Consider the following 17,547-nt stretch of genomic DNA (forward strand, 5'->3'; position numbering starts at 1 on the left):
GAATGATCAAAAACCTCACCATGTGCTAATCGAAATGCAAAATAAATTTAACCTTGTTTTCTTACAGTGGGAGCATCTACATGAGATACTGACTACGCAGTAGCCTGATACTGCTGTGCAGTAGCCTTGCATGGCAAAAACCATGATGCAATGCTACTGCACAATAGCATCACAAAAACAGCATTTGCCAGTGCTACTGCGCTGTAACACAGGTTTCCGAGCATTTATTTAGTATTTCTTTATACCATATAGCCAAGATATGGGACTTCTGCTGCACCACAGACTCCCTGGAGAGCCACCAAAATGGCACAGAGGACTGGTGACCCGCTTGCTCACCCCAAGTTATGCTACTGCCTTTATTATCTACCTGTATTATCTTAATTTTTATATAGGACACCACATTCTGAATATTACGCAAGCAAATGCTTTTTCTCTTAGAGTTCAGAGAATCTACTATGCTGTGGGAGAAGGTTGCAAAATAATTATGGTAATTTTTGTTTTCAAATTACATTAATAAAGACTGGCATTTGATGACAATTCTTTGCTGCCTTAGGGTATTCACAGACATGCTCTGGGAGGGGGGCACTTTAATTAGTTAGCTGTACTAATTGAAAGCACCTGAGCGTCACATGTATCAGTTGTCCCCACGCTAAAAAGATGGCAGCAGGGTACTCTGAACTAAAGCTCATTTGACAACCTTTATTTCAAAGTGCCCCGCCGACATTTTTCAGTGCAGGGACACTGATACACGTGATGCTGGAGGCTGCTGGAGCACGTTAATTTCCATGCTCCAGAAGGCTTGATTAATTGAGTCTGCTCTGATGCACTGGATTTACAGCACACTGGAGCAGCAAGTTTAATTTCTACCACATCACCCTGACCGCTGATGATCTTCCTGAGGAACACTGTAGGCATAGTTGCTTGTTAAAATTAGCACGTTAACTATAAGGAATGTTAGGCAGTATTAAAGTTAACACATGCTGTCAAGTCTTCTTCACGCCTGCCTAGCTCACCAGTTCTCCAACAGCAATATAGGCGCCAGAATCGGGTTCACATTGCCCTTACTGGCCTGAATCGGTTCCACATCAGCCCCACCAAGCCCTGCAGCTGTCTGGCAACTCCCCAGTACCTGAATCAAGCCTGCGCTGTACTGTTGAGCCTCACAGCTGCTCAGCAGCTCCACACCCACTTGGTCCTCTTTGCCCTCCCTCTCCGCCTCCCACCCTCCCTTCTCACTTCCTTCCCTCCTTCCTTGACCCTCCAAGTCACCCCCACCCCACTCACCTATAAGTGCCCAGCTGTTCCCATCTATCAGTCCAGGGCAGCAGAATTCTGGATGATAGCTAGTCCACACGGGGGAGGGGGCTCTGGTAGCAGTACCTCTTGGGATACTGGATGACCACAAATTTATGGTATTACCTTCATGGAGCAGACTGGTTACTGCAGCACAAGCTGCCTACCACCAGCTGGAAATAATCCTCGCCTGAAGAGGATTATCTCTGAGACACTCAGAGGGTAAGTAGCTTGTCTTTTCCTGCCTTGACATGTGCACACTGCAAACTTAAAGAGCATTTAACATGTTTGAAAGGTAACATGCAACAACACCTTAATAGTTCTCTGGTCTATAAGTTTAAACCTTATTTGTTCCAGCCAAACTCCTCAAAGAAAGGTATTGGAGCAAACACCATCTCACCTCCCACGACATTTTCAAAAAAAGGAGGAAGGAGGACCCAGGAAACTATAAGCCAGTTAATCTTACCCCGGTCGTGGGTACGCTTTTGAGAGAATTATCCTGGCGCATGTCCGTGAGGGGCAGCAGGGAAGATTATACTTAGGGGCAACTGACATGGGTTCATTAGAGGCAGGTCCTGTCAGACCAACCTGGTGGCCTTCTATGACCAGGTCACAAAATCCTTAGACACAGGTGTAGTAGTGGACATAGTCTTTCTGGACTTTAGAAAGGCCTTCGAACATGTCTTTCACCCCATTCTCATTAAAAAACTAGGAGGACTGTGGCATTGACGCCTACACAGTCAAATGGGTCACTAGTTGGCTGGAGGGCTGCACCCAGAGAGTGGCAGTGGACGGGTCTTATTCAACCTGGAGGGATGTGAGCAGTGGGGTTCCACAGGGCTTGGTTCTTGGGCCCACACTGTTCAACATCTTCATCAGTGATTTGGACAGGGGTATAAATAGCAGCCTGTTCAAATTCACAGATAACACTAAGATGTGGGGAGAAGTGGGCATGCTAGAAGGGAGGAATAGACTGCAGTCAGACCTCGACAGGTAGGCAGATGAGAACAGGATGGGTTTCGACACTGACAATTGCAAGGTGCTGCACCTGGGGAGGAAAAACCAGCAGCATACCTACAGGCTGGGGAACTCCCTTCTCATCAGTGCAGAGGCAGAAAAGGATCTTGGAGTCATTATTGATGCCAAAATGAACATGGGCCGACAGTGTGGGGAAGCTGTCAGGAAAGCCAACTGTACCTTGTCATGCATCCACAGATGCATCTCAAGCAGGTCTAGGGAGGTGATACTTCCCCTCTATGCAGCACTGGTCAGGCCACAGTTGGAGTACTGAGCCCAGTTCTGGGCGCCGCACTTCAGGAGGGATGTGGACAACATAGAGAGGGTCCAGAGGCCACCCGCATGATCAGGAGTTAGCAGGGCAGGCCCTACTAAGAGAGGCTGCGGGACCTGAACCTGCTCAGCCTCTACAAGAGAAGGCTGAGGGGGGATCTAGTGGCCTGTTACAAACTAGTCAGAGGGGACCAGCAGGCTTTGGGAGAGTCCCTGTTCCCCTGAGCACTCCCAGGAGTGATGAGAAATAACGGTCACAAGCTGGCAGAGGGTAGATTCAGGCTAGATATCAGGAGGTGCTACTTCACTGTCAGGGCAGCTAGGATCTGGAACCAACTTCCAAGCGAAGTGGTGCTGGCTCCTACCCTGGGGGTCTCTAAGAGGAGGCTAGACGAATACCTTGCTGGGGTCCTTTGACCCCAGTACTTTTTCCTGCCATGGCAGGGGGTTGGACTTGATGATCTACTCAGGTCCCTTCCAACCCTACAAACTATGAAATTATGACAGCTGCCTTATTGGTGATAGATAATGGAATTTTTGCATCCCTGTGTCAGCAAGTACTTCCTGCATAGATGTACTGAATATAAAGGATTCTTACCTGACATATCCTACACATTACGGTATTTGAAGTATTTTCACTGCTATGGATATACAGTTAACAACATTGCCAGTTTCAACTGTTTTCTTCTGAGGAAAAACATACCTTAAAAAAACCGTGTGCATTATTCCTCTGTCCTAACCAAAAGGTTGTACCCAAAGGTAAGTCCATGTAGGGCTTCTCCACAACTCTTTCATAAATTCTGTTAAAAAACAAAAAAAGCAAACAAAATAAACCCAACTGTTATTCTTTTACTTACTGCTGAGTTGGAATGTTCCAAATATTAACATAAAACACTATTCGTTACTTACTTATTGCAGTCCACATGTAAAATCAAATGTGATGCACTGACTGCTAGAGAAAGTCTATGCCACTTATCATCTGCCAAAATGTACGGGAACACTTCTGTGTGTGAGCGATGGCTGTCTGAACGGTAATGCAATCTGATTTCATTTCGATGACCACTGCTTTCCAGTTCCAGGTACCTGCACCAGAAATGCATCAAACTCCTTAACTATTTTTATGAAGACCACTGGCGTTTCACAATGCACACTTGTTCATCAGCCATCATGCTATTGAAATGAAACAGAGAACAAACAAGGGAAGAGGGAATTTGCTCAGATTTAAAAGCAGACATTTCAGCTTTGGCTTTATATTCTGCCTTTTAAATAACTTGCTATTACCAGAATCCAGTATGCATTTAAGTCTGCCAAATTTAAAGCTAATAAGAATAATTTTGCCATTATCATCAAATCTCAACTGTTGTCTTCTTTAATACCAATTTTGTCATTAATGCATTATCATTAATCCTGCCTCAAGGAGGGGATGGGAGTAGATGACCTATGGAGGTCCCTCCCAGTTCCACTTCTCTATGATCATAAATGCAATTATTCCTATTACTAACATAATTTACTCTAGCACCCACAAAAATCTGAGCATCAAAGCAGACCATAAACTAAGCACAAGCCAATGCTGTGCTCTTGTTGCAAAAAAGGTGATGAGCACAGTGGGCTGTATTAACAGAAGCACCTCTTGCAAATCAAGGGAAGTGAGTCACTCACTCTATTCAGCACTGGTGAGGACTCGCATTGAGTACTATGTCTGATTTGGGGCTCCACACTTCAGGAACAATGTGGACAGACTGGAAATAGTACAACAGAGTGACAAAAATTATTAGAGGTCTGGAAATCATGATTTACGAGGAAAAGCTGAAAGAACTAGGGCTGTTTAGTCTGGAGAGGGGACCGGGAAGACTATGTGGGGATTAAATAAAAGCCTTCAACTACCTGAAGGGTGATTATAAGGAGCATGGAATTTGATTATTCTCTATGGCTGATGAGGACAAGACAAAGAGTAACAGTCTTAAATTGCGGCAAGGGAAGTTTAAGTTGGATATTAGGAAAAACTTTATCACTGTGAAGATGGTTAAGCTTTGAAACAGGCTAACTAGGGAAGCTGAGAAATCTCCATCCCTAGAAATTTCAAGAGTAGGTTGAACAGACACTTGACTGGAACAATTTAGTCAGGGATGATCCTGCCTTTATGCTGAAAATGCTCTGTTAACAAGGAGCGGGGAGGGAACCCCTCCCTAATCCTGCTGGGGCCTGGCCTGGCCATGCCCTGCTCAACTCAGCCCTGTGGAAGGAAAAGGAGGGCTGAGCTAGAACCCCCAGATTCTAGCCTGAGCCACTTCAGGCACGTACCTGCATGTCTGGGATGTCTGTTCCATTACAAACTGATTTAGCCTAGCCAAGGTTAGACTAACCTTCAAAGATTGAATCAATTCAGGCTCAGGCTTTTTGAATGTCTGTCCCTAGTCCTGGACTCTCCTACATTAACTACAAAATAAAATTATATAACAGGTGGACCAACATTTAGAGAAACACACATTTCTCAGCTTTCTCAGCTTTGCTTGAGATGTTCCCACAAGTAATTTTAAAAGCTTTTATGGGAAAAGTCCAGCTACTGGGACAGACAGAGTTATTTTCTGCATTTACTCAAACAGGTTTCTTCCAGGAAACAAGCAACTGTTTATAAAACTAGAGTGCCTGTCTTCTGGGTTTTGAGCTTTCAAGGTGCATATTTTCAAGCTTTTTGTCTGCAAACATGTGAGAGATCTTTATATTTATAGGACAAAACTGGGATTCAAGGATAATCATAAATTTAGAAACCAAGGATTTAAGGGGGGGGGGGAGGAGGGGGACAAATATCACTAGACTCATATTTATAAGAGTTGACAGTCTCATTTTTTTCTCTCCAAGATGAATGGAATGGCTTGGTTGAGTAGCATGAGCATAGCTTGTCTGTTTGTTTTGAAGCAATGGAGTGTAGTTTGCAAGGTCTGCAAATGAAGATAACAAAAATGACTTTAAAAAAATTCTTTCCAACCACTGTTTTGAGTGGGAGGGTGGGCTCAAGTCATGCCTCTCCTTCCTTGTTTTCTTTATAATGAAATGTGCCTAGCAACAGCACAAAAACAGCTGCCCTTTTGCAAAGCTGGCAAAGGGTTTTTTCGCTTTCTTCTCTAGGCAAACGTTTCACAGAGTTCAATTCTCTGCATTAGGAAAACATTTAACTGAAGTCAGCAATAAATTTTACAGTCTCCAATAATTTACCTGCTTATAGACCAAAAACCTTTTTTGTGTTGGCAAAAAGTATAAACTAATTGAAGGTTTGGCTGCAAAAAATAGGTGATAGTGACAGGATACAAGTCAACTTAATAACCTCCTTCCTAACTCTAGCTTAAAGAATAGAAATGAGATCACTCCTGATCTAACAAAGAAGGTGAGCATATTATAAAGCAAAACTCTTCTCCGAACATTTAAATACAGACAATGACAGATATAACGCTGAGGAAGAACACCTAGAACAGTTAAAGGCCTGCTTCTGATTCCTTAAAGTCAATAGAAAAACTGACTTTCACTCTAGGGAACATAACCAACTTATCAAAACATTGAAAACTATACAAGCATTTTATTTCTTATATCTTTAGGATAGAATAAAGTTTGGCTAGAGTGAAAAAAAGATATCTGAAAACAAGTGATGGATTTGAGGGAAAAGAGCAAAACATGCCGCTAGTGAGTAGAACTAAACTAGAATACATGAAGTATAACACATCACCTAATGAAGTTATCAACTCAGAGTATGTCACTGTGTGACGTCACTGTGAGTAACATTTCTGTGTTACAGTTTAACAACCTATAACAACAGCAAACCAAATGTATGTGCCACGTAATTAATCATACACCTCACAAGGGAGGCCTAATTAACAGTTTTAAAGATCCTGGAGATTACTGAAAAAGACATATTACTATATTTGATTGCAGAGGATTAAATGTTGGCTACCATCCTGATGTCTTTCTCATCACTAAAATAACATTAAAGGATCAAGGAAAAAAAAGTCTCCTGCAGGTAGGAAGGCTGACCAGTAATGGTAATATAACTTTAAACTCAGCTTGTGTATAGTAAAGTGAGACATTATAAACCAAAAACACAAAACAGTGATCCAAAAGATAAACCATTTGGTAAAACAAACCATGACATACAACAGGAGGACTAGAAGATTATGAGGCACTGTCATCCTTTTTCATCTTATCTTTATTACAAAACTTTGCTTGAAAACATAAAAAGGAATAACAAGGACTGAATAAATATAAAACAGAGGAAACAAGAAAGCAATTAAAAAGCTGGTGTAATGGCAGTAGTATTAACACTACATTAAGCATGAAATAGTGTTATGAAACACAAATACACAGCAATAAATATAATGTTGATCTGTTTTACCTATTACTGTATTTTCCTCACATATAACATATACCTTTCTCCCATAAAATTGGGATGTATGTATTAAACAGGGAAACTGACTTTCTGACTGGGCTAGACTGACCAGGAAAAGCATTTTTCTTCATTTTGCATTTCAAAAACAAAGTGTGTATTATATTCTGGGACATGCTGTATGTGAGAAAATATGGTATATTTGGTGCATTTGCCAGCTTTTCAGATGGCACAACATGGCTTTATTCTATTGACATCAACTTAATTATGCCCATCTAGACCACCTGAGGATCTGGCCCAGTATTCTTAAGGACGGAAGAGACAGACTGGAAAAATATAATCACTATTGGACATATAAATCCAAGGTCTGCGCCCCCATGATGACTTCAATCAGACCACAATCAAAGGCAAAACTTGGTGCATCTGGCAGACCCTCTTCTACAAGTAAACCAAAGTGCAGCAAATTAAACTAGATTAAATGGTGAAAAGAATGTTCTAAGCTTCTCTATGTGCTAAGGATCACCTACCTTGCAGGGGAGAAAAATGATCTCTGGTAAAACAGGAAACTGCCATTCCCCTGGGCAAATGAATTCCTGGTGAGTTCAGGCAATGGTTTGCACTGCTGTCCTTTCCCAGGAGTTCTGCTGTAGGAAAACTTCATAGGAGCCTCACTGGCTGAATCAGTGCATTTTGTACCTGTCTCTACAGTCAGCATAATGAATCCAGGGAGCATAATAGCTTTTTGTACACCCTAAAGAGGAGGTTGCAGTGCTAACAGAGACCCTCTGGGAAAAACTGATGCCACTGGAAGCCTGGTACACAGCAGCAGTTGGGCAAACAGGTGGCATTGATAAGTTAAAAAGGGGACTTTATAAAACAGAAAACCCTAAGTTAGGTCACCAGGTCACTTAAAACTTCACGCAGGAAAATAAAAAGATTCAAAGGAGAATAATGGAGATGTTTAGGGTTTTGGTGAGGGAAAAAATATAATATAAAAAAAAAAAGGATTTTTTTTTTTTAAATGAAGGAATGATTTGAATGGAAAAATAACTAGGTATATATCTGACTATCATCCTCCAGAAGCTGGCCCACAGATGCTAATAAAACTAATGCTTCTACAGACAGTTTAGAGAGATTCCCCTAAAAGGGCTCCTGCAAGCAATGTTAGTGCTAAAAGTAGCCACGTTGGCATAGTGAAGCAGAAGAACCTAAACAGCTACAAATACAGACCCCAATTCTGTCCTTGTGCATGGTCACGTTAATGTCTATGGCGCATGGATTCATTACTTACAAATCCTGACTGCATTATTCTAACAGCTCAAAGAGAACAGACAAATATTTTAGGAGCAAAAAGTCTTTAATGCTGTTGTAAAGGCAATAATTACAGCAACGTGACTTAATTACTGTGTACACACACAGTGAAAATTGATCAACTCCCACTCTTTACCCTGCACTAAAAAAAAAAAAAAAAAGAGGAGAACACTCAATTTAAGGGTAGTACATGTAAAATGAATAAAACATTAAAATCAACATTATCTTTAAAAATCACTACCAGAGGATCATCAAGTCAAATATGGCTAGATCATCAAATAGGTATATTTACTTTATAACTGTTGTGAAAAGCTGTTACTGTGCAAACTGCAATAATGAAAAGAGTAAGCAAATCTTATTCCTCCAGGGATAGATTATTTGTAAAGTTCTAAAAGATATCACATAGCCACTGGCTTGCTGTTTTCCCTAGTATGATAATGACACATTCAGGAGGGCAACATCATATTTTTCCCTATTTTAGTAGCTGGCACTTTAAATATACTAACATATTAAATCTAGGCTTCTCATACATGCTCCCTCACCTAAAAAATAGCTAATTCATAAAACTACCCTCGTGCTCTAACTTCTAAATGCCAAATACATAGTAATGCATCTTCAAAATCCTTATTTCTCACTACAGTATCATTTTGAATGCCTTTGTCCTTTTCCCTATCTAGCCTTGAGCATTATCTAGTGGAGAACTGACTAACACTTTAACTAGACAAGAAGGAATACAATAACAGTGTTAGCCTGAATAGATTATTCCCTATCACCTAATGTAACTGCACAGCAGAAGGAAATGCTGCCAACACATTTTCTGCACTTTCCCCTTGTTCACTGAATTTTTACAAGAGCTGGTTATGATTTTTGATGAAGCATATTTTTGTTGGAAAATAATGATTTATCAAAACCAAAAAATTGCCAAAAAAAAATAGTTAGGCATATAACCAGGAAGGATTCTCAGGGCCAGAATAGAATGCTTGTCAAAATCTGAGAAAGAGAAAAAGAATGAAACCAAGACCTGTCAAACTTTTTTAAGACTACCTCAGTCCATTACAGCAAACAGTATAATAGGTTATTCTTCTAGAAAGCAGAAGCGGCCTCACTCTGCCTTTCTTGGACCACTGATTTGACTTTGTTTTCCCACATCTCACCTGAGTGCTGTAACCACTAGAATGCAGAATCAGTCAGTGGTTGAGCCAGAGTATCAGCTGGTCTGAAGCTCTCCCTTTAACACTGTTGAAATTAAATATTTACTATACCCACGAGAGGCAAAGAGACTCTATAGTCCAGTCACTTTCTGGCATGCCGAAGACCCAGGTTTATATCCCTGTACTAAATCAGACAGAGCATAAACCAGAATCGTCCATATCTTTAGTGCCCTGGCCACTGCACTGTCCTGGAGTTCCTGCCTCCCTATCATCATAGACATCTGTGTTCATAGTAAAATATGCTTCAGATTCAATGCAAAAAAAGATTCCTAACCCATGAAATGTTTTCACAAAATAGAATTTATACTTTCTTGCCACCCCTAATTTCTACCAAAGAAATTTGAAAAATAAGGATTCTTTAAAGATTTTACTTCTTTTGCTCTCATTCCTCTTCACTGTGCAATCCCTCTATTTTATATTAAACTGATTTTATATTGTACTAACACAGACCCACTGACTCAAGAATTCCCTTCCTAAAACCAGCTACTGACTTTTCTACCCACAATTATGGGCAGAAGAGAAGGCTGGATAACACCTTAGCAACCAACTGATTCCAAGACTATGGGCAGAGGGAAAGAAACAATTGCATTTATCACATATTCTTTTAAATGGGAAAATGTTGCAGCAATTTTTTTTCAATTCTCTATGAATATCCTCCCTTGCCAATGTTTCCCCATTGTGAGAGAAACCACCATAGATCCCATGAGTAACTTTCAGATATGAGAGAAGGTTCAACAACAAAAAAGGCAATCTAAGCTTCTCAAACATTCTCCCATTCCCTGCCTGGTGACGTGCTAATTTGATTGATTGATTTTTAATGCCTCATGTGTAAAAGTTTTCTGAATTCTGGGCACAGAGGACAAATCATTCTTCTTTTTTTCAGATAAACCTCTAACCAAATTCAAGGGAGCTCAATCTTAAGGAATTAATACAGAACTAAAAGTTTTAGTCTCATATAAACATCTTTGGACAGATTCTCAGCTGTAAATCTGCGCATCTCCACTGGCTTACAATGATTTACACCAAAGAAGGATGTGGCCCACTTGATTTCACTGAAGTTACTAGTCAAGTGTTTCTAATATGGGTGCAGCATTCACCACCTAGAAATATTTACATCCTATTGTCCAAATTCATTTTTCCATTGTCAAGAAGCATAAACTAACTGAAGGTTAGACTGTAAAGGAAAATAGGCAATAGTGACAGGACATCAGTCAATTTAATGACCTCCTTTATAACAAACACTTAAAGGATAAGGTCATTTCCAACTTGTCAAAGAGGTTAAACAGAATATAAACCAAAGAACCTTTCAACTGCCTTAAAAGCATTTTCATCTAACCACAGATTCAAGTATGATCAAAAGATTCAAGCCTAATAAATAAAAAAAATATATAAGGGGATCATTCTTTTGTGGGACAAAGAAAGACCCCAACCTAAACTGACAGAGCCCATTGGCTCATCCACACATGCAGGCATGTGCACTTGCAGCAGCTCAAATAGAAGAGGTGCAAATTTGAGCCGAGGCTTTTTGCCTTAGTGCATATACCCAGACATTCACTTTGGTGTGGAGCATGTTGTGCCACTTGGGGCAAAGCCTGGCTCCTCCTGGATCTGCAGCCAGGGGGAGCTAGAGCCTGGGGCCACTAGACCCTGGATCAAGCATCTGTGCTGGCCCCAGAAATGTGAAAAGCTGCCCTGTCCTGGCCCCATCAGTACAAAAAGCTGCCCTGGCAAGCAGCTCAGGGGTACGCACTCTCAGGAGCTTCTGAGGCCCAGCCAATTGGTACCTGGGGACACTACCCCTCATGCCAGCTGGACTGCTGAAGCAGCCCTGAGAGTTCCCTGCAGCCTCTACCCACTGCAGCAGTCTGGCAGTGGGGGCTATTGCCTGGCTGTGACCTGCTGTGCACCTGCCAGACCCAGATGGGAACTGCACAGCTAGTAGAGGCATCTGACCCTCTGGGCCAAGTGCCAGTGGACTGTGGCTGCAGAGTTAGCCTTTTTGCGGCGCTACTGCCGTGTGTGCCCCTGCCCGGCCATCTGGCCAGCTATCGCCCGGAAGATGTTTCCAGTGTGGTGACCTACTCTGAGATGCTGCAAGAGGCATGTGCACGCTCATCTCGATGTACCCCATGGGGGAAATCCTGTATTGCTCAGGATCTTCTTTAGCACTACCAAAGTGTCAGCATGAATAAAAAAAAGTTTTCTCCTGAAATCTCTTGATAAGACCCACAAACTCTATGTAAAAGAAATATAACTTTGGTTTCACAGTAGGATTCTAAAATCCTAGTTAAAACCAACTCAAAAGCAACTGATTATGCTTTGTACAATGTCTTGAAAACTTCAGATGAATGATACTGAAAACCGACTATTAAAACTTACTTCCAGAAAGTTACCATATATTTAACATTCCTTTTTTTAAGCAAACAAAACAGTTGTCACCTGGACAATATACACTAATTTGGATAACAGAAACGAAATTAGTCCTTATGGACATTAGGTAATTATCACAGCTTTTTAATATGCTAATGTAATACCAAATTATTGTTTATTCAATGCCTATCTTGGAAGTTACTGGAGAACAAACATTGCTACTGTGCAGCGTTATTAGGCTACTGTGCAGTTAGTGCCTCATGTAGACTCTTACTGCTCAGTAGTCTACTAACAATGCTCAGTAGTGTGCCAGGCAGAAATCACATAACTATGCTATTGCGCAGTAGTATTAAGTTAACCAAATACTAAACTTAATTCACAGTAACTCAGCACGTTAATGAATGTGTAGACATGCCCAGTATGGCACTATTCAGCACAACTAACAATATATGGTCAAGAGAGTCCAACAAATGCAAAAACAAACATTGTATATGGCAGGAATGAGATATATTGGGGAATTCAAGAATACACAGATCTATTGATACCAGTTCTTCAGTTGCATAGCAGTAAAAACAATAACTGAGGACAAGAACAGTTAAATTATAATCAAATGATTATACCCTTTAAAGTCTTTAATATGCAGCATCTCAAGAGATATGAATACAGCATCTTGAATACAGCATCTGTTGCATAAGTCCATCTAACCATAAAGTGAGACTTAAAGTTCCCCTTTTTTGCCAATTAAATGAAAATCCAGGATGAAGTAGTAGAGCCTAAAGCATATTAGAACCATGCCATAGATTAAAATAATCAGGCTGCTGATTAATTCATCAAGGAGAAGCTGAAAGATGGATTCAAAAGTCAAGTAAAGAGGATAATAAAGTTTAAACTGTAGGCTGAGAGTAAGAACACAGCAATCAGTCTAACAGTCCTTTATTCAGATTTAAGGAATCATTTTGTTCACATTGTTCCAAGTATTTGTTCTGTTACTGTAAAACAGAATGCATTTGAGCCAGAGCATTACATGCAGTCAAGGTGATCTCCTCAACTATATTTATAATTGATATTTCTTAGACATTTAGAATATATATCCAAAGACCAGTATCTAGCTACTGGAACAGCTAAATGATCACTGCTGTGAAATTCTGATTTACTGAGACAGAGCTTTTAACAAAAGTATAAATTTCTGAGCTGCACCTAGATTGCCTTTTACCAAACTCTCCAGATATAGTAGGTCAGTGGGAAAAAAGATTGCCCATAGTTGAAGAAAGGTAGATAAGAAAGTAACAGCTATACAAATATTTTAGCTTGTTCCACTTCAAGTCAGCTTAAACCAATTTGAAAGTAGAATAATGTTATACAAAGCAACCAGTGAAAGGGAAGGAAGCAACAAAGGAAAATTTTAAATACACAGTGCTTCAATTACCAGTTGAGGGGAAAAATAGAGCATTTAGCCATTCCCTTTAGCTGCCAGAACAAACATGAACTGTTATTCATTTATCTAAAGCCTAAATATCATCACTTGAACTCCACATGGGCATAAGGATTCATTCACATGAATCAGATAGTAGGAAGGAGGCCCATTTGTACCTCCAGAGAGCATTGTCATAAAGTGAATGACCTTGTCAGGTACTGAATACCCTGATCTCTCCTGGAATTCAGCACCAGTAGTCATTGGCAACGCGCAGGGAGTGCCCGCAGGTGCACGTGCACCCTGACATGGAAGGTGCAACTCTATAAAAAGAACCACCGATGCTAGCCTGCAAGCGGTCACCGTTTGCCACGCCCCCACCACTCTGACACCGCCAGCAGCGTCTGCAGGCAGTCCCCAATCGCCGGCAGCATCTGCGGGCAATTGCTGACCACTAGTCGGCACACGCAACCCCCACCACCACTGACAGTGCCACAGCTGCCTGCAAGAGCTTGCCACTTGCTGTCGCCACCGACAGTGCTACCGCCACCTGTGGGAGCTTGCTGTGCCCTCCCAACCTCTGGGGGCACCCGGCGTTCAGGCCAGTAGTGAAAGGCAGCCAGTATCTCTCAAAAACTATATAGCACCTGACACAGAAGCCCTATGCCGTGGTGTCTTTAACCAAGAACCCGCAAAAGAAGAAAACAACAATGGGTTGGGCTGCACAGAATAAACCAAGTGAGCCCTCTAAAATATATGAAGAAAAAAAAATAGATAATAAAATTAAATGTTAATTAAAGTTAATTCATGGATACAGGGAACGCGCCTTTTCTACTTGTTAAACGTAGTCTTTTCATCTTCCAGCTCAGTTCAAGGCATAAGAATCTAGTTTTATTTAACCACCAGAATTGCTGCATAATAAACAGAAAAGGCTACTTATGTCTTGATTAACTGCTTATTTCCCTTGACTATCTCCAACCTCAATCTCTCTTGACAGCCTGCAGGTTTTCCATTCTCATCACTGCAGAGACAAGAGGCAATACTGTACTATATTTTGTAAATAAATGAAGACAGTCTGGGTTTTGTTCTTCAGTTTGATCCCACTGTAACCCTCTGGAGTTCAGAGGAGCTATTCCAGTGTTAAAGTTTATGCAATGGAGGGAAGAACCAACTCTTGTACAGTTACTTCTCCTTCCAAGTGTGATTACAGTCACAACACACAGAATTTTCTAAAACGTTGTCTGAGCATTAATGGACTGTTATAGGCAAGTCTCTGCACAAAGAGAAGCAGGACTGAAGAGACTGAAATCTGACAGTGAAGCAAAATTACTTAAATCAAGGATAAATGGCGTCTTAACTCATAAATTTAGCTGTTTTTATTGTCATTCATAAAAAATTGAAATAATGCAAATATAATGAAGGAGATTTAAAGATCCTAGCCTAATTTTAATTTCAATGCTAAATTAAGTCATCCTGCACATTAGCATCATTGAATAGCAAAAACCACTAAAATACACTGACGATATTTGTACTTCCTAATGTTGTCGACATATTCTAAGATTTAGCTCATACCCAGTTTTTCTGGGTATGTTCACAATAATGCTGATCCTATGACCACATAAATAAACAGCTGTGCATTTGGATTATACCCATCAGTTAAAAATCCATGATTAAACTTTCCAGACTGCAAGCACCATTACACTATAGAATGTTTTCGCAAAGGAAGTGGTAAAACATTTAAAAAAAGCAGTCTGGACAAAGCAATTGAAGATCCAAAGAATAATCTTTATTGGCCTAAATCAGTGGGGACCCAGGCTTTCTGGTAGGCATGCCATAAATTAAGCCCCACACTCTCCCCAAGTGCCATTCCAATCCTCATCCCCTGCCCAATCTGCTGTCTTGCTTTTTGTTGCTTGCCCAGTGCTCCCCACCTAATCAACTCAGCTGTCTTCCCTAAGGCTAGGGACAGACATTAAAAAAGCCTGAGCCTGAATTGATTCAATCTTTCCAGGTTAAAACTAAACCAGTTTGTAATTGCACAGACATCCCAGAAATGCAGGCACACACCTGCAGTGGCTCAGGCTAGAAGCCAGAGGGGGGCTACAGCAGCCCTCCTTTCCCTTCCAGCAGGATTAGGGGTGGGTTCCCTCCCCCCTCCTTGATAATAGAGCATTTCTCAGCTCTGTCATCAGCATTTATCACCCCATCAGAAAACAAACAGCTTCTCTCATTAGTTTAAACTCTTCTTAAGCAAAGAAGAAACAGAGGGACATTACCAGCCGAGCTGCTGATTAGCTCCAAAAAGTCCTAAACTGACACTGCTGTCTGCCACAGCACAGACCGTAGCCAGCATGTGGTCCGCTAGCTAATGCCGAGGAGCCTGTAAGGCAGAGGGAACAGGGGATCCCTGCTTAGCAGGGAGTGGTAAGGAGAGGGAAGAGCAGGAGGAAGCCAGGCAGATGCTGCTGTGCCTGCAAGTCTCTGCCAGAGCTACAGAAAGCGAGCAGAGAGGAGAGGCCAGCCCTGCTGTGGAGCAGAGAGCTCCGCTCTGCCCAGAGAGCATGCTGGGATGCTGGGGGAGTCTGATTTAACTTACATCAGCAAGGGGTCAGAGACAGATATTGCATAAGCTGGTTTGAGCCAAATCAGTTAAGTCTGATACTACATTTATCCAGGTTTATCTCAAACTGGTTTCAGCCATTTTCAAACCAGTTTATGCGCATTGAACATCTGTTCCGTTACAGGATTAAACTAGTTTCTGACCACTTAAACCAGTTTAAGTGTAATGTGTGTCCCTAGCCTATCTGTTGCTGTATTCCTTACTCCCACCCCAATCTATCACATGCTACACACAGAGGCTGCCTGTGCCACATGTAGCATGTGTGAGGTAGGTTGGCCACCCCTGGCCTAAATAATATAACAGACTCTTTTCATTACTTCCATTGCATAAATTATCAATAACTACATTAGGCCTCTCCCAAAACAAAGACATGATAACAAGACATAGTCCTTGCTCACAGAAATTTTCCAATCTAAGGTAGTAAATGATACGTGAGGAGCTAGTCGAAAAGAAAGGAAGTAGAAGGGGCATAGTAATAGCAACAATGTTTTGATTTTTTTCTCAGTGAAGGCTTTGAAACTGTATGCTGGGGTATTATCTCCAGCTTCCATAAATCTATAGTTTTAACATTTGAATCTGGTCATAAATTATTTGCAAATTAAAAAACTAGGGATAAATAGACCTTAAAAGCCTTGGAGATGCTGTTAAGTTAGGAAGCCACACTTAAAATGAATACTATTTGAGCCAACCGATTTAAACTGGAAATCTTGCAGAAAACAGCTTGCTCACAAGGCTCTTGGTACTTCATGTATCTGCACTTCTGAATTTCCAGGAAAAATGGAGAGCAGGAAAATCAAGGAATGGGGGAAAATGGAAATCTTGAGTTTAGTTTCTTTAACTAGTTTATCAAATTTGAGATGAAAATTTATGAAGAAGTGGCAGGAGCACTGTAACTATGCCATAAAAATCTAATTGCTATTACTATACCAATTTTCCATAAGAAGTAATGATGTTATGAATGAGTCCCAATTAACAATCTCTTTACAGCCAATACATATTGTCGTCCTCCTTGGTAGCAAAATTATCAAAGGAAGGAAATATTGCAATAATGTCTGGGGGAAGGGGAAGGCAGATATATGAACTGCATACTGGAAGCAAAGAAGGTCTGTTACCAGGGATGATCACTAATTCATTCAAAAGAATTACAAGTGTTTACATTTCTTTCCACACTGTCATAAATCAGAGGCCAGCTGTCTTCAGTGGCTATATGACTTGAAACATAAAGAATCGCTTCTGTGTCTCAGAGAGTGATTATCTTATTGTAAAGGATTCATCCTCAGACGCCCAAGACTGCTTTAGTCTTTACACATAAAGCCATTTCTAGCAAACTACAGTGCCGTTTACTGTAGGTTCATGTCCACAACCTGCAGGAAATTTTTACTATCTTTGAAGCCACGTAGTGATAAAGCCCACAGGCTTTGTTAGTTTGTGTAGCTTTACTAACACAACAGGGCTATGCTGAGTTGCACCAGCTGAGGAGCTGGCTCGTAAGGTTAGGACCAAAAAGAGGGTTTTATTTTTATGCCCTAGCACCAGGAGACATTTAAGAGCAACAGCTGTTCCACTTACTGTTCACAGATATAGATTTGTGAATTTCTACAAATTTGCATAATGTGGGTTGCCTCATACTATAAACATTTCAAAATGATCTGCACAACAAAATCTTGCT

General features: G+C 40.9%; 1 protein-coding gene across 2 annotated transcripts in view; it reads right to left on the reverse strand.

Annotated features, from left to right (window-relative positions):
- The window catches only part of NELL2 (neural EGFL like 2), a 266,470-nt gene that overhangs the window by 211,004 nt on the left and 37,919 nt on the right, over nt 1-17,547 (reverse strand). For both annotated transcript variants that reach the window (XM_090042380.1, XM_090042379.1), the window contains exons 4-5: nt 3,493-3,666; nt 3,287-3,383 (exon numbers count right to left, since the gene is read on the reverse strand). In XM_090042380.1, the coding sequence (XP_089898506.1) occupies nt 3,287-3,383; nt 3,493-3,666 (271 nt within the window). The remainder of the gene's footprint in view (nt 1-3,286; nt 3,384-3,492; nt 3,667-17,547) is intronic.

Source organism: Crocodylus siamensis, chromosome 4, assembly GCF_052110815.1.
Source record: "Crocodylus siamensis isolate JL-2025a chromosome 4, ASM5211081v1, whole genome shotgun sequence".
Taxonomy (NCBI): domain Eukaryota; kingdom Metazoa; phylum Chordata; order Crocodylia; family Crocodylidae; genus Crocodylus; species Crocodylus siamensis.